Genomic DNA, 24,153 nt, shown 5'->3' with positions numbered 1-24,153 from the left:
AAATGAAGGGAGACTGAAAAATCACAGCATATTTTGACTTTATTAATCTTCAAAACTCTTAGGACAGATTTATAGCAATCAAAATTTATTGAAAGGTAATGAGATCCAGCCCAGTTCTTGGAGGACGGTAGCAGAGCATGGCAGAAAGGACACCATGGCTAGGGCAAAGTGGAAAGTAGAAGCCAGAACACTAAGACGTGTCAGGAAAAACCAAAGCTATTGTCTGACAAGTGGCAGAAGCCGGCTCTGGTGACAGTATCAGGAGAGAAGCAGAGCAGGGAAGGGGGAAGAAAGATTGCTTCAGTGGCGGTGACTGCAACATCTGTTGGTAAAAATCGTAACTTGAGATCAAATCAGTTGAAATAGTTAAGTAAGTGAGACTACAATTCTTATAAGAGTCACCTATCCTCAAAGCGGAAAACATAACACCATCCATAGTCATCCAGGCCTCTCAGTCAGGAGTTTCCCTCAAATGCAGAGGCCCTGCCCCAGTGTGACAGCCAGTGCTGAGCGTCGGGGGAGAATGCCTCCACTGTACGTAGTTCCAGGAGCAGTGGCCTCGCTCGTGTCCCAGCCTACACGGCTAAGCGCTGTTTAGAGAGCTGTTTATCATCTTTAGGTCCTGTGTACATCAGGTGTCAGCTCCGCATCTCTGCTTGCCTTTCTCTCTGCTTATCGCCTATCTATCCAATCTCTGCATGTTCCATATATACAGGAAGCTCTCCTTTTGTGGAAAGTTCGTGATGGGCAGAACATCATTTACTATATTGTTGTGTTACTTGCTAGAGTCATGCTGGGTACTTGGGGTGCCAGTGATGTGCCAGAAGCACATGCAGAGCATTCTCAGATACCAGTCACTGCCCACACGGAGGAGGCTCTGACAGCTGGTGTCCTCAGCAACATCTGCCTTATTCCTGAGCAGTGCTGGACAACCTCCCTCTGGACCATAGGTGAAAAGATAGCTCAGCAAGCTCATGCACTCAGATTTAACCAATTTCACCTTGGTCTGTGCACTCAGATGAAATGATTTATGATGATGTCGAGAATGGAGACGAAGGTGGAAACAGCTCACTGGAATACGGGTGGAGCTCCAGTGAATTCGAAAGCTATGAGGAGCAAAGTGACTCAGAGGGCAAGAATGGAATTCCCAGGTCCTTCCTGCGCAGCAGCCACAAAAAGCAAGTATGTGCTTAGTCTGTGTGATGGACAAAGGCCTCGCTCTCTTGGGAACGGGACTGGGAAATGTATTCTGGGTCACACACACTTACATGGTTATTTCAGAGACATCGATGTGTAGTTTGAGGAACATAGGGTACCACTAAAGTAGTCTCTTAGCTCTAAACACAGGAGGATCTGGCTGTTACAGCCTCATAAAGCCACGTCTGCCGTCCTAAACAGGCTCAGCACCTGAACTCTAAGAAGTAGTAAAAGCCATGTGTTGGCACAGGTGTAATTCCGGCACTTGAGAGGTTGGAGTAGGAGGATTTCTGGGAATTGAAGGCCAGCCTGGGTTGTGGTATCAGGACAGCCAGGGCTGCAGAGAAAGAGCCTTTCTCAAAAGACAAGGTTAAAAGGGAAGAGAAATATGAGTGAGCACTAAATTAATGTAGTCTGGGCAGTCACAGTCCTTGTGCACAGAGTGAGCTGGCCGGGTCCCTTTGGACAGGACAGGCACAGCTCTGCTTTGCTTCCACACTGTCCTGCCAGTGAACAACTGTGTGTGACGAGGATGATGTGAAGACAGAGGGCTGAAGCACGGTGGTGGACAGCGAGGCTCCAGCGCCTGGACATTTTTCCCTAGAGGGAACTTTTGTTTTTTTGGCATAAACTTCACAGGTTACAGTCTAGGGAGGAATATGGAAGCCGGTAAGAGTGAGCATTAGTCTGAGGATGGCCCTGGCCCCGGCTGCAGCTTGTTGGGGTTCTCTGTGGCTAGCAGGCTCACATACTCTTGTTGGAGGGGCCCCTGTGGCTGGTATAGAAGGATCTGTTGGCACTGTGTGCCGCTGGTGGCGTTGTCTATGGCAGGGTGTAGGGGTTGACTGACCGTCTGAACAGTCACCGTGGTGTCTAAGCACTGCAGCTGTATGAGGTTGATACACAACTCACATGAGGTCCTCATCCGAGACCTGATACCTACCTTTCTAATAGTTGACCGTAGCCTCCCTTACCTGCATGCCTTCCCCAGGGACTCCAGCAGCCAGAGACTGTAATCATACCCAAGTTTTATGTCTCTGTACTTTCGCAAGTTGTCACTGCAGAGCTGTCATTTCCTCTAACTTGATTCAGAATTCAATCCCAAGAACAGTAGTGCCAGCTTGTAGTCAGGCTTTCTCTAGGAACGTGGGGTCCTTTTTTTCTTTTTTGATCAGGAGTGCAGCTGGAATCTGCCCCTGGATGGAGCTACAAGTGCAGCCAGGGGAACTAACAACAAGGTGATAGTTGCCTGCATGGAGCTGTATTACACGTTCCCGACCTAACCCAAAGTCCTTAAACAGTAACCCGGTAGGGGGAGCACCCAGGGTACCTAGGAGCCTGTGCTGCCACAGACACTCAGGCTGGTCCTCTTGATTGACTTGAGAAGATGGCATCTCGTCTGGCAGTGCCAGTGGGGCTGTTCTTCCTGCCCTTGAGGTGGGCTTGTACCCACCGTCAAGCCTCCAGAAATGCCAGCCCAGCAGCCTTTTCTCACCAGGGAAAGCACTAGAGATACTTCCTGCTGGGAGGATGGGGGCTGTGGACAGGGGTCCTGGTGGGCTAGGCCCGCACAACACAGAAGTGCAGGAGGAGACAGGCTTTCTAGATTGAAGGAGTCATGTTTTCAAAGCTGCTGGTAAAAGCGAGTTGTTGAAGTAGTGTAAAGTTTTTGTTAAACATTACTTAAAGTGTCTTGTCCTGGTTAACATGAGACATCCCCCCACCTCACCCCACCCCGGGAGAAACATCTGGCTGTGTGTGCTCGCGATGGTGGTGACTGGAGGAAGGGTGGTTCGGCACACCCAGCCAATCATCCGTCAGGGTGTCACGTTAGCACGGAGAGTCTTCCCCACATCAGCTGTGCTCCAGCACGGTCCCGAGCACCAGGTTCTTCCCACTGAACCCTGTCACAAAATAATCGGAAGTGTATTTTGCATGTTGAATCCCTGTCTCCTCGAGATGTAACCTAATGGTCTCACGCAGCACTTTCTGTACATTAGTGGCTCTGTTCTTTCCTGGGGCATCCACAGTCCACTGGTGGAAGGAGCATGTGTCCTTCCTGCATGCCTCACTCACGCGTGGGTTCCCCTCAGGTCAGCAGAGCTGGCCAAGGCCTCCAGCCGGAAGGTGCCGCATCCTTCATGCAGGATAGGTCTCTGCGGCCCCACAGAGCCTGTTCTGAAAAGCATGTCTCTTTGTGCCACAGCTCTCTCATGACCTAAGCCGCTTTAAGGCGCACTGTGAGGAAAAGATGAGAGGCCTGGTGGCCAGTACGGTGGGAGCCACGGAGGTACCGCAGGCAAAGCGCAGGCAGGAGCGGAAGGTAGTGTGGCTCCTCCTTACCCTCTGCGATGCGCATGTGCTCCAGAGCAGACCATGCTGTGCACAAGGTAGACTTGTGCCGTGTGCGACTCAGCCAGAACAGTGGTTCTCAAAGCCTGGCCCAGGGCTCCCAGGCCACTCGGGCATTTCCAGGACTGTCCTCAACCATCTCTGTGAGCTTGGTCCCTCACAAGTGAAGGGAGGGGCTTCCAGGAGCCTGTCGTGTGAAACATAGCAACAGATGGGGTGTGGAGTCCGCAGTGTCTGGGGGATTCCCCAGCATGCAAAACAAATAGCAATTCCATTTTGAAAAAGAGAATCGTTTCTCATAATTATGTTATTGAATGTAAAATGCAATAGATTTATTATCTTCTAAGTAAACATCACTATAACATTCAAAATTGTTACCAGTTTTGACTTTACCACTGTTGCTGTAGATTAATACAATGTGAACAAAAGCTGTTAGGGCGTTCAATGGCCTCTAAGAGCCGAGAGAAGGAGAGCAAGAGCCTAGCAAGCTCAAGGCCCTGGGCTCATTTCTAGCCCTGCTCAAAAACACAGAAATGACTGTGAAGTTGAAGGGGCTCCTAGGCCAAAAATTTGAGAACTACTGGGTTTGCATACCTTAGTCCTTGAAGATGTGCTTTAAAAGGGCACTGTCAAGTAACCTTCCCCGACTCACCGTCCCTTGTCCTGTGAGATCTATTCATGTGATAGATGGATTTCACTAAACTCAATGTCTTTGGAGCCAGCTCTGGGCAGTGGTGACTCCACTCCTCGGCGTTCATACGCTGGTTTCTGAAGCAGAGCTGCCTCCCCAGGAGTCATGGGACTGTTTGGCCAGCGTCTGATGGTTCCCTGCAGGACAGCAAGAGGATTGAGGCAGATCCACGAGATGGTAACTCCAGGGTGTTCCTGGGAGCCATGGGCTCTCTGACAGTTGGGGCAGCCCGCTGTATGAGGTCAACTCTGTCCCGCTCAGGAACGTTTGGGTGTTGCTGGGTGGCAGGTCCAGAGATGTGAGCAAGTGCTAGGATCATGAACAGTGAGCCCTGCCTTTGGGTTGAGCCTAGGGCGAGTCTCCTTACCTCCTGTCTGCCTGACATGGAGGATTGCTTTGGGGTCTCCAGGGGCCCTTATGTCTGCGTCTGCTTTCCTCTATTATCCTCATATGGTCAAGTGGGACTGAAGTACAACTGCCCGTGGTGGGGGCATGGACCTAGAAAGGTAATCGTAGTGAGGGAAACGAGTAGCCACGGATATACCAACAGGTTATGGTCATGAGTGGGACTGAGGGGCACAAGATGGGAGACAAGAGTCACTTTGTAAGTTTTACAGGAAAGAATGATTATGAAAGGGTAGAAATCCGAGTTGGGGTGCTGGATTGGAAGTGTAGATCGGGGGTTGATTATAGCTACGTTGAATGGCCGTTGAATAGAAAGCAGCAGTATCAGCATTGGGAAGGAGGGGACTTTAGTGTGGACTCCCCCAAAGACTGCTGTCCCCTGGGTGAAGTGGTCAAGAGCAGGTAGCAGGTATGAGCTGCAGGCCTGGTTGCCATGGCAACTTGCGGAGAGTTAAACCAGGCTTGCTAAGGATGCTGGCTTACTTCCTCACGGGTCTCTTGGGTTTTCTCTGAAAGGACATTGAATATCTGCTGCCAGTACCATCAACACTAGCTGTTTAAAGAGTAGGACACGAGATGCCAGCATGTGCCAGGGCCACTCTTGGGCACCTGTGCTTAGGTTTGAATGTTAAATCCCAGCCTTGGCTGGAGGAAACCAGGTCCAGTGAACTCAACCCACATGGGTTGCTGTCTTTCTAACTTACGTCCCTATCCCAGTCCCTACAGAGGGACTGGCTGTCTTCTCCTCACCCGGGCCAATCCCAGTCCACTTATATCCTTGACCCCTTCTTGCCTCTCTGAACAACTGGGTATAGACCTGGGACATGTCAGGAAGGACTCCTGTGGAGAGCATCCAAACACTTAAGTGAGCATGCAGTTAATTCTTCTGCCCTTGTGTTAGGGGCACATGACTGTCTGCCACTCCACAAAGCTCCCCAGGTTTGAAAGATAATTTAAAAAAAAAAAAGTAGCAGTAATGTTTTTGAACCATGCCAAGGAAGGACTCTTCCTTAGCAACCACAAAACAGAAAGAAAAAAACAAATCAGAAGTTTCTTAGAACCACAAACACACACACACTGACCATAACCAAGAAGAACCACAAACACACACACACTGACCATAACCAAGAAGCCTCTCCCAAACTGGAATGCTCACTCCACGTAGTGTGTCAACCCGGACTACTTGACAGTATTCTTTTAAAGTCACAGCGGGGACGTTGTGCTGGGCCACCGCAGCAGCTCCTTACGCCGTTGCTTCTATTTTACAGATGCAGAAGCTCATGAAGGCAGCCAAGGAGGGCACCAAAGACGGGCTGGAGAAGACCAAAGCTGCCGTGAAGAGAGGCCGCTCCTTCATTAGGACCAAGTCTTTCGTCTCCCAAGGTCCGGAACCCATTTTCACATGTAGCATGAGCCTGGCTCAGCTTTTCTTTCTCTTGTGGCAACGGCTCAGGTAGGGTGGAGGCAGTGTGGAAATTCCTGCACTTGGCCTCAGCGGAGAGACTTTTGCTCCACCCAGACGACCAGGGCCTACCCCCTCCAAATGATGGAGAGGCTTTTCTGTTCAGGCCCCATGTAGTTGTGGGGTATTGGCCAAATATGTCAAGGGATGCATACAATAAAATAGAAAGTTAACAGAGTCTCTGTGAGCTGAGTCTTCTGCCGCCCCCTCTCACTAGAGGGTAGTTGGTGCTCCAGCTGCCCGTGTTCTGCTTCCCTATAGCCCTCGGGTGCAGAGACCCTGTCTGTGCATGCCTAGTCACTTCAGCCACCGTGAATCACACTGCTGCATGGCAATGCTGATTGGCGCTCCCAGTCTTTGTCGCTCTGCAAGGACTAGGGCTGTATGTCAGGAGGTAGCCGCCGTCTGCGCAGGCGTTATAGAAGCCTTCTTGCTGGTGAGGAAAGACTTGCTGCCATTACAATGCTCAAGTTTTCCTACATCTCACTAAAGGACTGTAGCCTGTGTGGCCTGTGTGTGTCTGGGGACGCTGAATGCTGTCCCCAGGCTGCAGGCATGAGATCCTTTAGATCAGAGGAAGGTCCTAGAGCTGAGCCAGATAGCAGCTAGGACCTGAAGCCCGGTGCAGGCCTCCCGGGCTGGGTGCAGCTGTGAGAGGAGGTAATGGCAAATTCCTGATCAGCCGGGATGGGTCTCTTGGAGAGTGGGGATAGGAGAGAGATGGGGGAACCCAGAGATGTGCCCCTAAGTGCACTGTCTGTCTCCCCTCCCCAAGCTGCCACATAGTTCTCAGTCCTGGATGTCTGAGTTACCTGGAAAGCCCATTATAAACCTCACTTGTTCGGGTCCCCAGCCGTCCCGTCGGCCTCTCAGGCCTCTCTTACCTGGCTCCTGTGCCCCTGCATCCAGACACAGGGCACATTCTAGCCCAGCTCAGCTGTCTGGGTGTCTGAAGTGAGTTTAGTTTGGGTTTAAACTTTTCCCAGGGCCTTGCCACACGTTGACAAGCACTCGGCCCCTGAACTAGATTCCCAGATTTAAAGTTTGATTTTTGTAAAATTTTTGTAAATTTTCAAACCCCAGTGTGTGGAAGACAGGGAGTTAATATGTAGGTCCCTCCTGAGTCCCCCACGGTAACTATTTTCGCTCTCAGCCCCTGCTGCTTCTCTGTTTGTGATTGTGTTGCTTTGTAATGTTAGAAGCTAAAATACCTATTTCTGTTTTACCATTTGACTATATAACTAAAGATAAACTTCAAAATCTCAATGCTGATGCTCAGTTACCCTTGTGGAAGAATTTTTTTATTGGGTTTGTTAAATTTTCAATTTAATAATAGCCATGTGGAAAGTATGTATTTGGACTTGAAATCTTCTTACAGAGATGATTTATTTTATTTTAAAACATGGCTTGTTTTACTGTACTATGATGTCATAAATACAGAATTTTAATATGAAACTCGTGCATTTCGACTTTCCTTTTTTTTTTTAGATCACAGGTATTGTTTTGAAGAAGAGCAGAATTTGTTCATTGATGTTGAATGCAAGCACCCGGAGGCTGTCCTGACCCCGATGCCTGAGGGCTTGTCTCAGCAGCAGGTGAGTGAGGGGCTCACACTGGAGGGCCTGCTGCTGTTTCTGATCACCCACCGTTTGCCCTACACCAGCGATAAGGAGATCTGGTCTTTGCTCTGGCCTCCGCACAGTTCCCTAAATACCGTGATTTCACCTCCAAGTGTAAGGGTGAGAAATGCGTGGAACTTAATTTCTCTGTCACAAGTTAGTTGTTTTAGCTCATACCGATATGATAATTTTGTAGAGGCAGTAATACATAGTGAACCACGCCTATAATTTTAGCACTGGGGAAGTTGAGGCAGGAGGATTGCTGCCAGTTTGAGGCCAATCTTGTAGAGGCATTTCATTTGTATTTTAATAAATAAAGCTTCCCTGAAGATCAGAGCATAAAACAGCCCCACTGGTCAGCCTTACAGACCAGGCAGTGGTAACACACGCCTTTAATCTCAGTAGCCACACTAGTTTGCCATAGAAACAGGGCAGTGCATGCCTTTAATCCAGTCCTAGAGAGTCATATAAAACAAGTCTCACTCTGAGATTGATGGAGGCAGGATCACCACTTCGGACTGAGGTAGAGGTAAGAGCCAGTGGCTGGCTGTTTTGCTTTTCTGACCTTCAGGTTGAACGCCAATTTCTGTCTTTGGGTTTTTATTAATCGTGCTTCACAAGGTAGGATGTATAGCCAGACCCTATCTCAGTAAAACCCTTAAAGAGACAGTATACAAGTGTATGTAAAAGATGTATACACAGGTGCCTAAAATGTAGATTAAAATGATAGACTTTCTTTTTAAAGACTTAATTTATTTTATGGATGTGCGTGTTTTGCCTCCATGTATGTAAGTGTACCGTGTGCATGCCTGGTACCCAAGGCAGTCAGAAGAGGGCATTAGATCTCCTGGAACTGGCATTACAGATGGCTGCGAACTACCATGTAGGTGCTGGGAACTGGAGTTGGGCCCTCTTCAAAAGTTAAGTGCTCTTAACCACTGAACCATCGCTCTAGCCCCTACATGATAGACTTCTAATAACTGATGAAATTATCTGGATATAATTGGTTTCATTACATCTGACAGTAAATTCGGGGAGGTGGCTGGAAGTCAGTGGTTTCAATTTGATTTTTTTTGGTAAAAGAAAAACACAAGAAAAAACATAATTCAGTTTGTGAATAATAGACAAATGAATAAATGAAGATTAATAACAAGTTAGAGATGAGCCCATGGATAGGTAGACAGGCTGGTGATAAATAGAGATGCATAGATCATGTATAGGTAAATAGATTCAGACCATGGTTGCATAAAAGGAAACTGACATGCTACAGTGCAAGGTTAGCGTTGAAAGGGTTAAAGAGGATATTTAGGGGATGTTACTATTGTTCAGGCCCAGTCAGCAAGCTCACCTTCTCTTAGCATTGAAAATGGAGCCAAGGCTGAAGTGGCCGTGAGTAAGAGATGGCTATCAGAGGGCTATACGTACACAGTAAGGAGTTGTGGACAGCCTGGGAACTGCCTGGTGAATTATCAGCCATCAGGGCCAAGGCTGGATGCTCTCCAGTGCTTGTGGTCCCCTGTCTGTGTGCAGTTTACAAAGAGAAAGCTGGCCATGGAGGAGGCCATGATCTGAACCACACCCCATAAATACACGTGGAAAAGTCGGATTTTGTATTCCAGTCTCATCACAGACCCACTCTGAAGCCCTTTCTTGTGCCTAGCTGGGGAAGTGACCTGTACTGCTGGCCAGGAAAGGGTTGTGGACAGATTGCCATAGGCACAAAGAACCCCGCACACTCTCTCTTGCTTCCTGGCTCTCCCACCTCTTTCAAGCATGAGTTATGACAAAGGAGAGACTGGCACCATTCTTGACGTGTTCTGACGTCACTGTTTCCAGCCTTTGGTCATATGTGGGATCTCAGCTAGATGCTGGGGACAAACGATATGAGTGATGCCTGGATCCTGTTCTCTGTCGACATTCCTGTGCCGGACAGGAAGCGCAGAGGAAATGCTGCCTGTTGTAGGAGGAGGGGCAGTTCCATAGAGGAGGTGTGACTAGCCTAAGTCCCTAGAGGTGAGAGGTAGAATGAGCCTGAGGAGCCAGAGAGCCATTAGCAAACACCATCCAAACAAAGAGAATAGGCTGGAACTAGACCAGGAGCACTGATGGGTTAAGACCGTTAACAGGGCGCAGAGTGTGTGAACATGCAAGCGGAGGTGTGGCCTAGATGAAACGGTGGGCAGGGGTATAGGGTAGGTGGGATCCTAAGTCAGGGTCCGGTGTGTGAGGAGACAGTAAATAGAGCGGCGTGGTTTGTGAGGAGGTAGTGGGTACCAGTTTGTGGGCTGTGTGTGGAGATAGCAGTGTGAAATGAGGGAGGGTGTGGGGTATAGGGAGATGAGCAGGAGCGCGAGGAAGCCGTGGGTAGATGTGTGAGGGATGGGGATACTGTACAAAATGGTGTGTGTGTGTGTGTGTGTGTGTGTGTGTTCTTCTGGGGGCAGCCACTGCTATGATTTTGTTATTTATTTGTATTTTATTTTGTGTATGTGTATAGGTGTGTGTGAAGGTAGGCAATGCCATGATGTATGTGTATTTCTGTGTATGTCTGTATGTGTGCAAGTAGGCAATGTCACGATGTGTGTGTTGCAGGTGTATGTATGTATGTGTCTGTGCATGTGTATATGAATAGGCAATGCCATGGTGTGTGTGCGTGTGTGTGTCTGTGTGTTGTTTAAGTAAGCAGTGCCATGGTGTGTGTGTGTGTGTGTGTGTGTGTGTGTGTGTGTGTGCGCGCGTGCGTAGGTTAGAGGACAACTTCCGGGAATCAGTTCTTTCCTTCCACCTTGTGTTCCTGTGTTGGAATTTGGGTCTTCAGGCTTGGACAGCAAGTGCTTTCTCCCCCAGCCATCTGGGCAGTCTGCTCATAGGATTTTAAATAGGAGGTATTGACACCTCCATAATCCCAGCAGCCTCTTGGATGCTCATTGTGGTTAGTAGGCCGGACGGGGTGGAGCTGGAGATACACAGGTGATGATTAAGTAGAGACATCTCTGCAGAAAGGCCCTGTAGACCAAACGAGGCTTAGCTCAGCCACATTGATTGTGTTTAACCCCAACTCCCCTCTTGCATGCCGTGGATAAGGTCTCAGTTTTCACGTGCTACCAAGACCTTTAGCAGCTCCTGGAGTTCTGTGTTCTTTGTCAGGTTGCTTTCCTATAGCTGTGATTCACGTCTGGTATTTTTTTCCCTGGCAACTGAGTTTTCCTTGAGAGTTCTGTCTTTAAAGGTTAAACTGGGGGTGTTGATGCTTTTGGATTCTTCTCCCCTCCCCTTCTGAAATAGGAAGAAAGTCGTATAACTAACCAGAAAGACTGCATTGGATGCTCTTTTCATGCCCTATTTTAGGAAGGGGTAGGATAGCTCTTATATTTTTGAGATTGCTATTGGAAATTATTTGCATCCTGAGGGCGCCAGATCTTAGTCACCCCACAGCATCCCATGTAAGGAAAAGAATGACCACAGAATGGTGTGGACCCTCCAGGCTCAGGCTGCTCCTGAGAGTGAGCTAAGTGAGGACGGCCTCATGGCAGCTCAGAGTGCTTCTAACCCCACTTCACCTGTGCTTTCTGAGGTAGGTTCTGGGTTTGTAGGCCAAGCTGTCAGGAACTCCTCATAAGCTACGCCCGGCGTGTTGTTAGTCTTCCTGCCTGGGCCTCCTCACTACCGGGATTGCAGGTATCAGCTGCCAAGCCTGTGTTCATACAATGCTTGCTACATATGCGAAAGGATTTGAGTGTGACCCCCTAGAGCCTATGTAACACATTGAGCCTGGTGAGATACATCCCAGTACTGGGGAAGCAGGCTAGCCGGATCCCTATGGCTCTCCGATGAGCAAGCCCTACTGAACTGGTGAGCCACAGAACAGCAAATGAGCTTGTCTCAAAAGCTAAAGTGCCCGGGGATGACACACAGAATTGGTCTCTGACATACACACTTCCTGCCTGCCTGCCTGTTTCTCTGTCTCTGTCTGTCTCTCTCTCTCTCGCGCTGTCTCTCTCTCTCTCTCTCTCTCTCTCTCTCTCTCTCGCTCACACACACACACACACACACACAGAGTTTTGAGCTTCTTTCGATATCTTCGGAAGGTTCATTGTAGTCTTAGTTTTGTGGGTTCAATATGTAGTCCTTTTTGTAAGAGAGCAATGACTGTCTTTGCTAATATTTCATAACTCATGGTTAAACTCTGAACCTTGAATGTTCAGGGTGGAAATGATGTCTTTGCCACTAGGTGGCGCTGCAGTATCTGCAGATCATGCCATTTAGCAAGTGTTTGCTAGAAAAGTTCTGGTCTGTACTGGTGTGAATGTGGTGTGTGTGCGTGTGTCCATATCATGTGTGATGGTAATGTGTGTACAAATGCATGTGTTAAGCATGTGTATGTTTGTGGGTGTTGATTTAAGGACAACGCCCAAGTTCACATTTCCCATGACAGGAGAGTGTTAACACACTGCCCAGGTGTGCGTTAGCATAGCAGTCCATTGTTGCATCTTCTGCAGGCAATCTGCTCGTCTGCAGCTTAGGAGTAATGATTTTTACGTGGCTATTGCTAGTAGCATTATTTAATTGAGAATGAAGCTTTTATGCCCTTAGTTTATACATGAAGCCTCACATATTGTGGTATTGAGAACTTGAAACCTGATTGGCTGATTCAGATCATGGATGTTGCAGAAGCCAGTGTGTTTTTCTTGCTATTGCTCTGTTTGTCCTGCTGTTGTGTCATAGTTTATAGTTTGAGAGCTTTTTGTTTGTTTGTTTGTTTATGTTTGGTTGGTTTATTTTTGATTGCGAGACAGGGTTTTGCTGTGCAGCTTTGGAAAATTGAGTTTGTCCTCGAACTTGCTCTGTAGACAAGACTGGCCTTAAACTCATGAAGATCCACCTGCCTCTGCCTCCCTAGTGCTGGGATTAAAGTGTGCGCCACCACCGCCCAGCTGTAATTTGAGGTATAAAAGGTGACAGTTGTATCACCAGAGATGTGTTTTATGCCTGCTGCGCTGTTTAGTTAGCACACTGCTCACAACATTTCCTCAGAGGCCTCCTTTAACTCTGTTTTAAAGATATCTTACTACCGGGTAAGTTCGAGGCCCACCTGGTCTGCAGAGCACACTCCAAGACAGGCTCCAAAGTGATACAGAGAAACCCCATCCTGAAAAAAAAAATCTTACTTTTTTTTTTGAGACGTGGCTCTGGCAACTTGAAACTTGCTGTGTAAACGGCTTTATTCTTGAACCACGAAGCTCCACCTGCCCCTGTCTCTCCAGTGCTGACCAGAGATGTGCACCACCACATCTGGCAAAAATATTTATCTAATGAACAGGCTTTAACCTGGAAGTAAAGTTTACATGTGTGCATCCTGAAGCAACTGTCTGTCGTCTTGTTCGCCCTTCCTGACAGGTTGTGAGGAGGTACATCCTGGGTTCCATTGTCGAGAGCGAGAAGAACTATGTGGACGCTCTGCGGAGGATTCTGGAGGTACCCAGCACCTGCCGCATGCTTCACCCCCTCCTTCCCCGTCCACACGTAGTTTTGTTGGATGTGTGTTGTATGCATATAATTTATGGCCCAAAGTGTACAAGTGTGAGAAATTCTCTGAAATGTAACTCTTGTGAGTGCATGCTGACATTGAAAGTCACGTGATTTGTTCTGAAGTGAGAATAACTCTCTTGCCACCTCGTGTGACTGAACTGTCCATACTTGTTTCTGGTTCAGCAATATGAGAAGCCGCTGTCTGAGATGGAGCCCCGGCTCCTGAGTGACAGGAAGCTCAAGATGGTGTTTTATCGGGTCAAAGAGATCCTGCAATGTCACTCCATGTTCCAGATTGCACTGGCCAGCCGCGTGTCTGAGTGGGATGCGGTGGAAACGATCGGCGATGTTTTCGTGGCCTCGGTAACTCAGCAGCCTCCATTCCACACCCCACCTGAAGCTCTGTGGGCTCTCAGGGTGGATCGCTTTCCAGACCCCAGATCCCCTAAGGATGCGTGCTGATAAATTTAATGCCCTGATCCAGTTGTACACTCAGGGAAGGAGCAGGGGCCCCTTTCCCAGGGCACAAACGGGCCTGAGCAGAGGTTCAGGACGGAAGACAGGTCCAGGAAGGCTTAAGTGTACACACCTGATCCCGTTTTGGTTGCACAGTCATGAAGTGAGTTCTGCTTTTGTTCCCAAGCGAGGGCTCTGTCTGTGTAGTGTCACCATGCCTGCACTTCCTGATGTAGGTCATACTTTCTCTACATGATATTCTCTATGCCTGGTGATTGTATAAAACGAGGCAGAAAAATATCCGGATGGTTTTCTCAAACCTTTATTCTTTGACCTGATGTTTTGTTACATGGACCTAGGATTTGGTCCTCCTTGGTGATGCAGGAATACAGAGCTCAGGCAGCTTGCAGGTGACATTTCCTGGCAGCAGAAGCAGCCACCCAGGAGCTGAGGGCATGGCATTTCTGTCATTGCTTTGGAGTCATTGTATCTTTCCTCTTCAGGAGGGTTAGGTCCGGAGTGTGTTGTTTCCCCTTCTGTCCAGATGGAGAAGGCTGTGGGTGAAGCCAGTTAGCTCTGTGATTACCTAAGGTTGCTGTCCAAGGGAGAGAAGCTTGCTTGAAGGTTTGTGGGGAAGTTCTTGTGAACTTAAATGATGCTACATTAGTGATGTAGCAAACTTTTAACAGTTATTTTTACTTTTTTTTCTAAATTACAATTTATTTCTTTATTGTGTATTGGGGGCACTCATGGAAGTTGGAGGACAGCTTTCATAGTCTGTTCTCGTCTCCCACTCTGGGTCCTTGGCATTGAACTCAGGTTGTCAGGCTGGTGGGCAAGCTCCTCTACCCTCTGAGTCACCACACTGGCCCTGTTAGAGTTTTTGAGACAGAATCTTGCTTTGTACTCCAGGCTGGCCTTGAACTCGAGGTGTCCTGACCCAGTTTCCTAAGCATTAGTGCTGGCCCAGCCCTTTTCTCCGTATAGTTTGAACAAATACCTGATGAAGTGGACAGAGCAAACACACGCGTTTCAGCGTCATTACCCAGGCCACACACACACACACACACATGAACACAGACTCGCGCCCCACAGCCAGAGAAAAGCTGCTGGAAAGCATGCTCATGTCAGTCACCTGTCTGTCCTTGGTGACACACGATGTCTTTGTGAAAGAACGAGAAATAATTGGTCTCTGAAAGTTGATACCAGGTGCACCAGGCCTGCCTCTTCCTGCATCTTGAAGCCTTTGTGTTTGCAGAAGAATAGGAAATGTTAGCATATGGGTGTCATATCTCCACCTGAGGAAGGGGTCAACTTTCCCCTGTTTGCAGAGGTAGGTTGTGCCCCAAGGGAGGATTTTGGGGCTACTGCGTGATGACCCTTCTTCTCTTGGCAGCTGTGTCTGCCCAGGAAACTTAGCGCTGGCTGGCTGTGCTCCTCTGCAGCCAGCAGGGTTTACCTCCTATCTTAAAGTGCAGGAACAGGTGCGTTGGGGCCAGCCTAGCAATGTCCAGCCAGGTGGGCACCAAGTGCACTGCAAGCATGCAGGGAAAAAGAACTCATGCAGCCCCAGTGGTTTGTGGTGCGAAAGCATTGTGAAGGGCATGCTCCAAGCCACACCTTTCCCAATCTCTTTTCTCCAGTTCTCCAAGTCCATGGTGCTGGATGCTTACAGCGAATATGTGAACAACTTCAGCACGGCTGTGGCCGTCCTCAAGAAGACGTGCGCCACAAAGCCTGCCTTCCTTGAGTTCTTAAAGGTAAGCACACTTGCACTGCTGTGGGTTTGGACCATATCTTATGACAAGTCCATAGCAAAGTGTCTTGGAATGAAGCTGGCCTGAGCCTGGCCTTGAACACGCTGTGCTGTTTACTGCAGAGTCATGATGAGACCCGGGTATCTGGGATGGGATTTTAGGCTGTATATAGCTGTTTGAAGGAACCTTTGTTTGCATACCTTAGTGTGCTTGTATGGATATAGACGTAAAGGAGGTTCAGTCAGAGCCCGCAGGTGGCTGGGCCTCCCATCTCCATGTGGTGCTAGGAGTGACAGTAGCCTGCATCTAGATCACAGTCGGAAATGAGCCCCTCCCTGAGACAGAGCAGAGACAAGGCCTGGAAAGGCTGACCCCATGAGGAGCCCATGCTAGAGATGTGGGCTTTGTGCCTCCTGATGTCAACCTCAGAGCGCCAAGCCCTTGCTGCCTTCCTCCATTCCACAGTGGAGGGCAGTTCCCTGGTGGGTGCCGGTCTGCAGGCAGGGCTCAGAGCCCCAGACGTGAAAGTCTGCTGAGGTTGCCCTCCAGAACCAGATTGAAGTTCCTTTGGGGAGCTTGTGCATCCCCGCTCAGTCTCATCTGAATGCTAAAGCTTCGGGGCACAGTGTGTTCTTGATCTAGGACCCTGTTCCTGGAAAGGTCCTGCTAAGGTCCCCACTGCACATGGTCAGCTCAAGGAGCGCCATCCAGAAATTAAATGTACTCTGGCTTTGGAGAAGCTGAGCTGTGTCCTTGAGCTGTGACATCATCTCTTTCCCTAGAGGGAACAGAGACATTACCAATTAGAAATTGATTTCCGCTGAGGGTTTTTTCAGGAGCTTGATGCTGATATAAACTGTGGCATTGCAGTGTCTATATTCCCTCCTGGTCTGCTCACCAGGGCCAGGTGACCTTGAGTCTAGGCCTAGCTAAGCCTTGCAACCTTCACTGTGTGGGGTTGTTACAAGGAGATGGCCCAGGTATAGCCCCAGGGTCAGGGCCACCCATGGCCTCAGGAAGTCCAGTACTGGTGCCTCCCTGGGTGCTCAGAGATACTTGTAAAGATGACTAATAAGTACTGGGAGGAACCTTCTCTCTGAAATAGCAGAAGGGGCCACAGCCTCTCCTGGAGCAGACTGACCAACATGGAACCTTAAGGACTCTGGAAAGTGTATCGGGGCCTGAGATAGCCAGGAATGGCTCCTTCTTGGGGCCAGCATCAGCAGAGTCTTCCCAAGGGCTGGTGTAGAAAGTGTTTTCCACACGTTCTAGAAAGTTTCGTATTGCGCGCCCGTCCATCACCCTCGCTCTGTAGGCAGCAGGAACACAGCAAGGCTGGCCCACTCACTGCATGCACTGAGCCTGTCCTTCTTCCTTGTAGCTGAGCCAGGATTCCAGTCCGGACCGAGTTACACTCCACAGCCTTATGATGCGACCCATCCAGAGGTTCCCGCAGTTCATCCTCCTGCTGCAGGTATGCCCGGGCCACAGAGAGCATGTGCTTGTCACTGTGGTGAAAGACCAGGGGCAGGAGTGGTGAGACCCTGAAGACCTCCTTTGTGGCTGCACCTGGAGTTGGTCACTAGTCTGTTGCTGTCATGGGACAGCAGGGCACAGTCACCTGCAGCCACAGTGGCTGTGGACCAAAGCGGGGCACTGAGACTGGACTGAAGGGTGATGTGGGCTGCCATGTGGGTTCTGGAAACCAGAGGGTCCTCGTCAAAAGCAGCCAGTGCCCTGAACTCTCCTGAGTCATCTCTATACCCGTAAATTGTTTGGGGTTTTTTATTTTGTTTTGTTTTGTTTTTGTTTTTTGGTGGTTTTGTTGTTGACAGAGTATCATGTAATTTATATGCAGGATAGGTACATATTGGCCATGAAGACTGGAGCCTTTGAGCTGTTTGTGCCGAGATCTTTCCCTGTTAAAAGACAGAACGTTTAGGGAGAAATTGGTCCATGTCTTTTAACAGCAGAGTTGGTCAAAGTGGGAGAATTGATGAATCGGAGTAATAGATGCTGAAGATTGAGGACTCTTGAACAACAGCCGTGAAAGACTGACTGAAGGGCTGCCCAGGAGCTGTGCGAAACGCCACAAGAGCGTTTTCAGAAAAGCCTACCGTTTGGCTCCAGGGGAGCAATCAGTTAGCAAGCAGAGTTTATACAGAAAAAGACACCAGGGTGATTGTTGTGATAACTTATAAAAAGGGGGTGCTGCATGAGATAGAACCATGCTCAGCTCTGAGTAGAGGTGTTTGTGATGCCTGTTAGCCCCTTCAGGAAACATCCCCAGCCCTGTTTGTAGCAGTGGGGGAGCATCAGCCCCAGGTGAAAGCCGGGTAGTTCCTGACCCTCTTTATAGAGCCTCTTTTGGAATTGGAGTCAGCCCTCGGGTGCTGCCATTCCTGACCACACGTGCATGTATAAGTCCTTGACATGGTCCTGTGCTGTTCACAGCACTTGCCAGAGCCTCTTTCTCAGGACGCCAGTTTCTCTGGCCCTTTGTGAGGTTTCGGTGACTGCGGCCATCCTTCAGCCTCCTCCCCCAGCTCTGGTGATTTCCTCTGCATCTGCTGCACTGTGCTTTGTCAAGCATCGTGGCTACTTTCAGACAAGTCCTTCTCTGTGCGGCTGCTCTCAGTGAGTTTAGAGCACAGAGTAAGAGATGCTGTACACTGGCTGTCGTAGGACTTGTCGGTTTCTGAGCACACAGTAGACTCCTGAGATGAGAAGGCCGAGTAAGGTCATCTTCAGCATCAGCTCCTGCTGTGTCCGCTCTGCTCTCCACAGTCATTGTGTCCTTTGTGGCTCTGAGCTAGGCACCTGACTGCTCTCTAGTGGGGCGAATCTGACTGGTTAACTGGTCCATTCAGCAGTGATCTGAGCTGCTCAGCACCTGCTGTGCCACCTTCCCATCACGTCACAGGGATCTCCCGTGCTTACGTCTCTCCATCCAGCCTTTGCCAACGTCGGGCTTTCCGTGTCCAGTGCCAGCGGCTCTCCCAGCCTGCACAAGAGTGAAGAAAGCTCTCGAGGAAATGCTGTGTCTTGCTAGTTTGACTTTCCTCCCTATTTCAGCATCAAGGCTGTTTCCCTTTCTCGTCACTGATGTCTTTACTAGAGGAGAATTTAATTTCCCTCAAGAGACTTAGAGACCGTATCAGGTCCAGCTGTGTAGCAGGTGAGACAATACCCAGACTGGCCTTGCTTTTGCTTTAGAGTGAGAAGTGTGAGAGTCCCCAGAGGTCACCACAGGGTTGTTGATTGGCCCACTTCAGTACTGTTGTGTCTCCAGTGTTAGGAGAAAGAGGAGGTTCAGGGAGTGCCCTGTCAGCAGCTCAGTAGAGCACACACACTTTAGCTTCAGCCCACAGTCTTGGAGTGGTGTGGGCTACGGTATCCCAGAACAGCTGCGATAGTGGCGTCAAGCTCTCCATAACAGGATGATAATAAAAAGCCTGAAATAGTGTGAGAATTACCAAGTAGGACTTGGAAACTCGGAGTAAGTATGTGCTGTTGGAAAAACTCAGTGTGAATGGGTGGATACAGAGCTTTAGCCTCAGCCTGCAAAAGGCCTGGGGTCTGAGGGAGCAGAGAGGAGTGTGAAGAGAACCTGGGTGGTACCATGCAGTGCCGTACATCCTTTGTGCCGTGTGGAGAGGCAGGGCACACAGACCCGCTGGGTGGGTCGACCTTGTGGGATAGTAGATGCCACAGCAGCACAGTTAACACTGCTGGGAGCTTTGGTGAGTAAGTACAGTTATCTGCCCGCAGGAGAAAAATGCAGCCTGACTGTTCTGTCTGGGCCACTGTTGGCTTCTGGGATGGTGGCATATTCCTGTGCCAGGGCCCACACTGGGTGTTCTTTTTCATCAGCAGTTTCGTTTTTACACCAAGAGCTGACTGGCTGTTTATCCAGTTGAGGTGATTCTCTTGTCCCTCTCTGAGCCCCGATCCTCCTCTAACGGTGGCTGGCTGCCCACGTCACTCCAGCTGCCTGACCGAGCAGTCTGCTAACCCTTGGGCTTGGAAGCGTCTTTGCTGACCATCCACACCCTGCCTTCTGCTCACAGGATATGCTGAAGAACACAGCCAAAGGACACCCTGATAGGCTGCCCCTTCAGATGGCACTGACGGAGCTCGAGACCCTGGCGGAGAAACTAAACGAGAGAAAAAGAGACGCTGACCAGCGCTGTGAAGTCAAACAGATAGCAAAAGCCATAAATGAAAGATACCTGAACAAGGTCGGGAGAGGTTTTTCTCAACCCTTTGCTGGAGTATTTTTCCTTCATACTAACAAGCCAGGGTGATAGATTAATTCCTAGGGTAACTCCCTCTGCTCAGCTAACTGTGGTGGGTGGGGCTGGGAATACCTGGGGTTGCTTGTAAAACCTTCACCTTTGCCTACTTGTTTTCTCAGCAAAGGGGCTCATAGATTTGATAGCACCCCCTTTTGAACAAAGAACCCCAAAAAGGTTAAGAGCAACTCCGAGCTTTAGTTTCAAAGTCCCGTTTTTCATTTTGGTTAGCTGTTTGTCACTGTCCACCTGTGCTGAACATGGTGTGCTCCAGAACAAAGGTCCTTGGCCCGGCTGCTTGGCTTCCTCTTCTCAGAAGAATTTCTTGTAGCACACCACAGACCTCCCTAGGCCTTCAGATGCTGACTTAAGGCCCCGTCTGTGGGGGGAGCCAGGAGCCCTGCTAACTGGTGTCATTGTTGTTGATGCCACATTCATTTTCTTCTCCTTGGGGGAGACATCCTGCTTGATGATACCCAGTGGCTTCCTGCTGCCGATGTTATGGCTGCCTATTGTGAGAGGCATTTCTCTGAGTGTCTCAGTGACTGGAAGCTTTTGAGTGGAGAAGTACAGCCGGCTCTGCTCTTCATACAGTTTACGTCCTTCATAGCTGTGCATCTCCATGGTACTAGATGTGAGAGCTCCCCGGGAAGGAAGGCGTACTGACTGCAGCCGGAAGCACCTGACCGCGATCCTCTGTCCAGATATGATGTCGGCTCGGCTTCTAGCCAGTTTCTGGGAGCTGGGCAGTCAGGGTGATAGGCTAGGCTCAGAGGTGGTAGCAGTCATCTGGGCCAGAGGTGCTGTGTCTTCTGTTCTGAGCATGAGGTGACATCCCATGGTACTGATCGGTGCAGAGCATCCTTCAGCTGATGTCTCTTTAGTTCAGTGACACAGAGTAGCAGATGATGAGAAGTCCAGATACAGCCTTTGCAGGGTGTAGCTCAGTGGTCGTACATGCGATGGGTTGCATGAAGTCCTGTGTACAGTCAACAATAGTGGTAAAACAGCAACAGTAAATCAAGCTAGGTACAGACTTACCTTTGCTTTAAAGTCAGTTGCTAAGTGACTTTTCACCCCCAGTGTTGCTCTTCATAAGATAAGTGGTTTAAAGTCACACACTGAGCTCAGTAGCTTCTGTGTGAGGAGGGAGCAAGAGCAATGGATCCTTCTTCCAGAGACTAAGCCATAAAGCATGGATCCTGTAAGATTGTACATTTCGGCAGGGCCCCTTACCTTCTGCTTTACATGAACCCTGATGTAGTGACTGTGTCGGTGTCCTTTCAAACACTCAGCTCCTCAGCAGTGGAAATCGGTACCTCGTTCGATCCGATGACGTGATCGAGACTGTTTACAATGACAAGGGAGAAATCATGAAGACCAAAGAACGCCGACTCTTCATGTTGAATGATGTGTTGATGTGTGCCACTGCCAGCTCACGGTAAGAATGAGGCCACGTCACACGGTGTCGGCCTTACAGTAACACGCTGTGTGCATCAGAGAATGAGGGAGAGACAGGCTGCATTCAGTCTCTCGCCTGAACTGCACCAGACTGTGGCCAAATTCAGTACCTTAGTGAAGGCAAAGTCATTGAAAGCTTTTGTATCATCATCACCACCAGCATCATCATCAGTAGTAGTAGTGTTAGCATTTTATTATTATGCGTGCTGAGGGTGTGACCCAAGCATTGCACACAGACAAACTCTGGCACTGAGTTGTTGAGGATCAGTGGGTCTGCTGGCGGACATCAGGTACATACAGGTGGACTCACGTAGGCTGGTGCTGGAGCTAGCTCCGAATTGTGTCCTCCCATCTCCCTCGTCACCTGTGGCTCTTGGTTGTCATTTAGCTGATCCTCTAAATAGCTATTTCCGGCATGTTTACATTTGGGTCTACCCCCAGTTGTCTCCATTAGTTCTGTCACTCAGTTTGTCCTCAGAACAGAGGGAACCTGGGAGGTAGGGTCCTCACAGTTTGTGGAGCCAGCTCTAGGGGCTGGTGAGAGATTTTTGCTGGCCTTGCAGGAGCAGTTGATAAGCCTTTGGTACCGCAGAGTAGTCTAGCATGCTGCCTGCACTGTGGAAGGTATGGGGCATGGCATCTAGGTCGTCCCTCCTGGAGAGCAGGCTGGGAACCGTGCAGCCACACACCACCCTCCTCCCACTACCAGAGTTGTGGCAGAGAGGATATGTGGGTGATACTTGATAGGCAGAGTCACTCCACTTGCCAACCCTCTGACTCCTTGTCATCAAGTGAAGGGCGTTGACCACGAGGGTCAGGACGGTCCTGCAGATGCTGTCTGGAGCACCCTCGGTGACATGGCTATGGCTGTTCATGTGTATAATTGCGTGAGCTGTGGGCTCTGCTGCTGCTTTGGTCATAGGTGTTTGTGTTCTGTGTTTGTTTCCCATGTTGTAGTAAAAGAAGAGAATACCTAGGTCTTCATTTCCCTTCTGTGCACTCAGCAAATGCTTCGGTCATGCCTGGAGTGTGGGTTGACTTAACTTTATCAATGTTAGTATAATGTAGTCAGCCGTACAAGGATAAACAAGAAGCTAGAGTCAACCCAGAACATCTCTGCACACTTGGGACATTTTCTCCAGACTCCTCAGACAGGGTTGCTGTGAGTTCTCAGGTTCTGGGTGAGATTGTGGAGAGGATTTTGCTTGCCCATCCTGCTGGAGGCCTTAGCCGGAGCCAGAGACTGCTGTTTGCAGGAGGATCCCGAGTGCCTTGGAGACCACCCTGCTGCTCGGGGATGCGGGAGGGACGGGAGGCATCCGAACTTGGCCCCACAGTCATCCGTGAAGTAACAGCTTCTGTTTGTTCTAGGACTTCACATGAAAGCCATGCTGTGATGAACCAGAGATACCTGCTCAAGTGGAGTGTCCCTCTAGGACACGTGGATGTGATTGAGTACGGAGGTAGCTCTGGCGCTGGGGACCACAGCAGGCACCATGCTGCACACTCGCCTGAAAGCCTGGCTGTGGTGGCCAATGTGAAGCCACGTGAGTGACAGTCTTGTCCGCTTTTATGGAATCTGCTGCCTTGGTCAGTCTGTCTGTCTGTCTGTCTGACATGTCAGAGCTCTGTCTCCACACTGCTTTGGCTACAAGGTGGCAGTAGATTGATCAGTAGTGCTGTCAGAAGACCATGGGCAGGCTCTGCTCCATGCCAGCTGACCCCACGTGGCCTTCACAGTGGAGCAGGACGACGGTGGTGTTTGGGAATGACTCAGCACTGCACAGTCGTGTTTCGGCCTGGAGATTTTGACCTGAGAGCAGCCATCATTGTTTTCTCCTCTTCTTCCATCTTCAACCTGAATAAAGACTAGCTAGATTTAATTCATGGTTGACCTCTGCCTCTGAACCAATTAAATCAGAGTGAATGGGAAAATGCCATAACCTTAACAAGTGTCAACCTTTCCAATAAATTCGTTTCTGATGCTCCCAGAAGCGTGAAAGCAGGCGTTGAAACTCAGCCCTTCTGGTTGGGCATGTACATTTAGGGGAAACACAGGCAAACAGAGCAGTGAGTATCTGGTCTAATCCCTTCTACTTTGCTAATTCCTGGCATCTGCCTGGGACACTAGTTCTTCGAACATAGTATCAGTTATTAGACTCTTGAATGCTGACTGTAGTTTGTACCCACCACTTAAAGCAGCAAGTACCTTTATCTAGACACTCAAGTAGAGTTGAAGTACCAAAGCGTATCCTAGAACACTAAGACGGATTACAGACAGACGGGCAGTGTGAGGAGGAAGGGAAGGATGGGGAGAGGGGATGCAGGAAGAGAATGATGTTCCAAATTGTCACAGCTCATTGAAATTTTATTCAAGGGGAAATTGATTATTTTTCCAAGTGGCCTTTAGAATCCCCTCTAGGGAACTCGGAAGTGTTGATTGCAAAGACTGTGTTTCACGTTGCTGTCGGTGTTAACGTGTGTTTATAGCTAAGGTTGCCTCTCAGTGTTCAGACAGCTATTGATGATGCTGATCACAAGGAATTCATAGCGGATACACGGACTTATATTTTCTTATCCTCTCTCTGTTGATGACTTGTCCTGCACAAATGTAGGATGGTGTTAGAATCGGTAAGAACATTAGGGAAAAGTGTAAAGCAGGGTGTGACCAGCTCTGTGGAAGGAAGAATCAGAAAAGGATTCGTTTTCTTGAAGCCCTGTGTGTTGTGGTGACCTTTCCATACCAAGTGCTGTGCACAGCTGAGTCATCCCGGAGCACCCGGCATCTCTCTCCCACTTCACTGTGAAAGCTACAGCAGGAGCGCTGAGCACAGGGAACTGAAGGAAGGAGGAGCCGGCCAGCCAGAGCCGAGCTTACCCACTGTCCCAAGGACGAGGTGTGGCGTAGGATGCTGGGTGCTGAGCAGCT

General features: G+C 49.3%; 1 protein-coding gene across 6 annotated transcripts in view; it reads left to right on the top strand.

Annotated features, from left to right (window-relative positions):
* Arhgef10 (Rho guanine nucleotide exchange factor 10) overlaps positions 1–24,153 on the top strand; it is an 87,424-nt gene that overhangs the window by 28,383 nt on the left and 34,888 nt on the right. For 5 of the 6 annotated variants that reach the window (XM_041673968.1, XM_041673970.1, XM_041673967.1 and 2 more), the window contains exons 8-18: positions 1,019–1,182; positions 3,404–3,520; positions 5,914–6,028; positions 7,596–7,702; positions 13,124–13,201; positions 13,439–13,618; positions 15,355–15,471; positions 16,850–16,942; positions 19,539–19,709; positions 21,059–21,204; positions 22,596–22,771. In XM_041673968.1, the coding sequence (XP_041529902.1) occupies positions 1,019–1,182; positions 3,404–3,520; positions 5,914–6,028; positions 7,596–7,702; positions 13,124–13,201; positions 13,439–13,618; positions 15,355–15,471; positions 16,850–16,942; positions 19,539–19,709; positions 21,059–21,204; positions 22,596–22,771 (1,464 nt within the window). The remainder of the gene's footprint in view (positions 1–1,018; positions 1,183–3,403; positions 3,521–5,913; positions 6,029–7,595; positions 7,703–13,123; positions 13,202–13,438; positions 13,619–15,354; positions 15,472–16,849; positions 16,943–19,538; positions 19,710–21,058; positions 21,205–22,595; positions 22,772–24,153) is intronic. The other variant, XM_041673971.1, reaches the window with a different exon arrangement.

The sequence above is a fragment of the Microtus oregoni genome, unplaced genomic scaffold, assembly GCF_018167655.1.
Source record: "Microtus oregoni isolate MIOR12 unplaced genomic scaffold, Mior012 000024F_ref0000369, whole genome shotgun sequence".
Taxonomy (NCBI): Eukaryota; Metazoa; Chordata; class Mammalia; order Rodentia; family Cricetidae; genus Microtus; species Microtus oregoni.
This window is presented reverse-complemented; position numbering and strand designations above follow the sequence as displayed.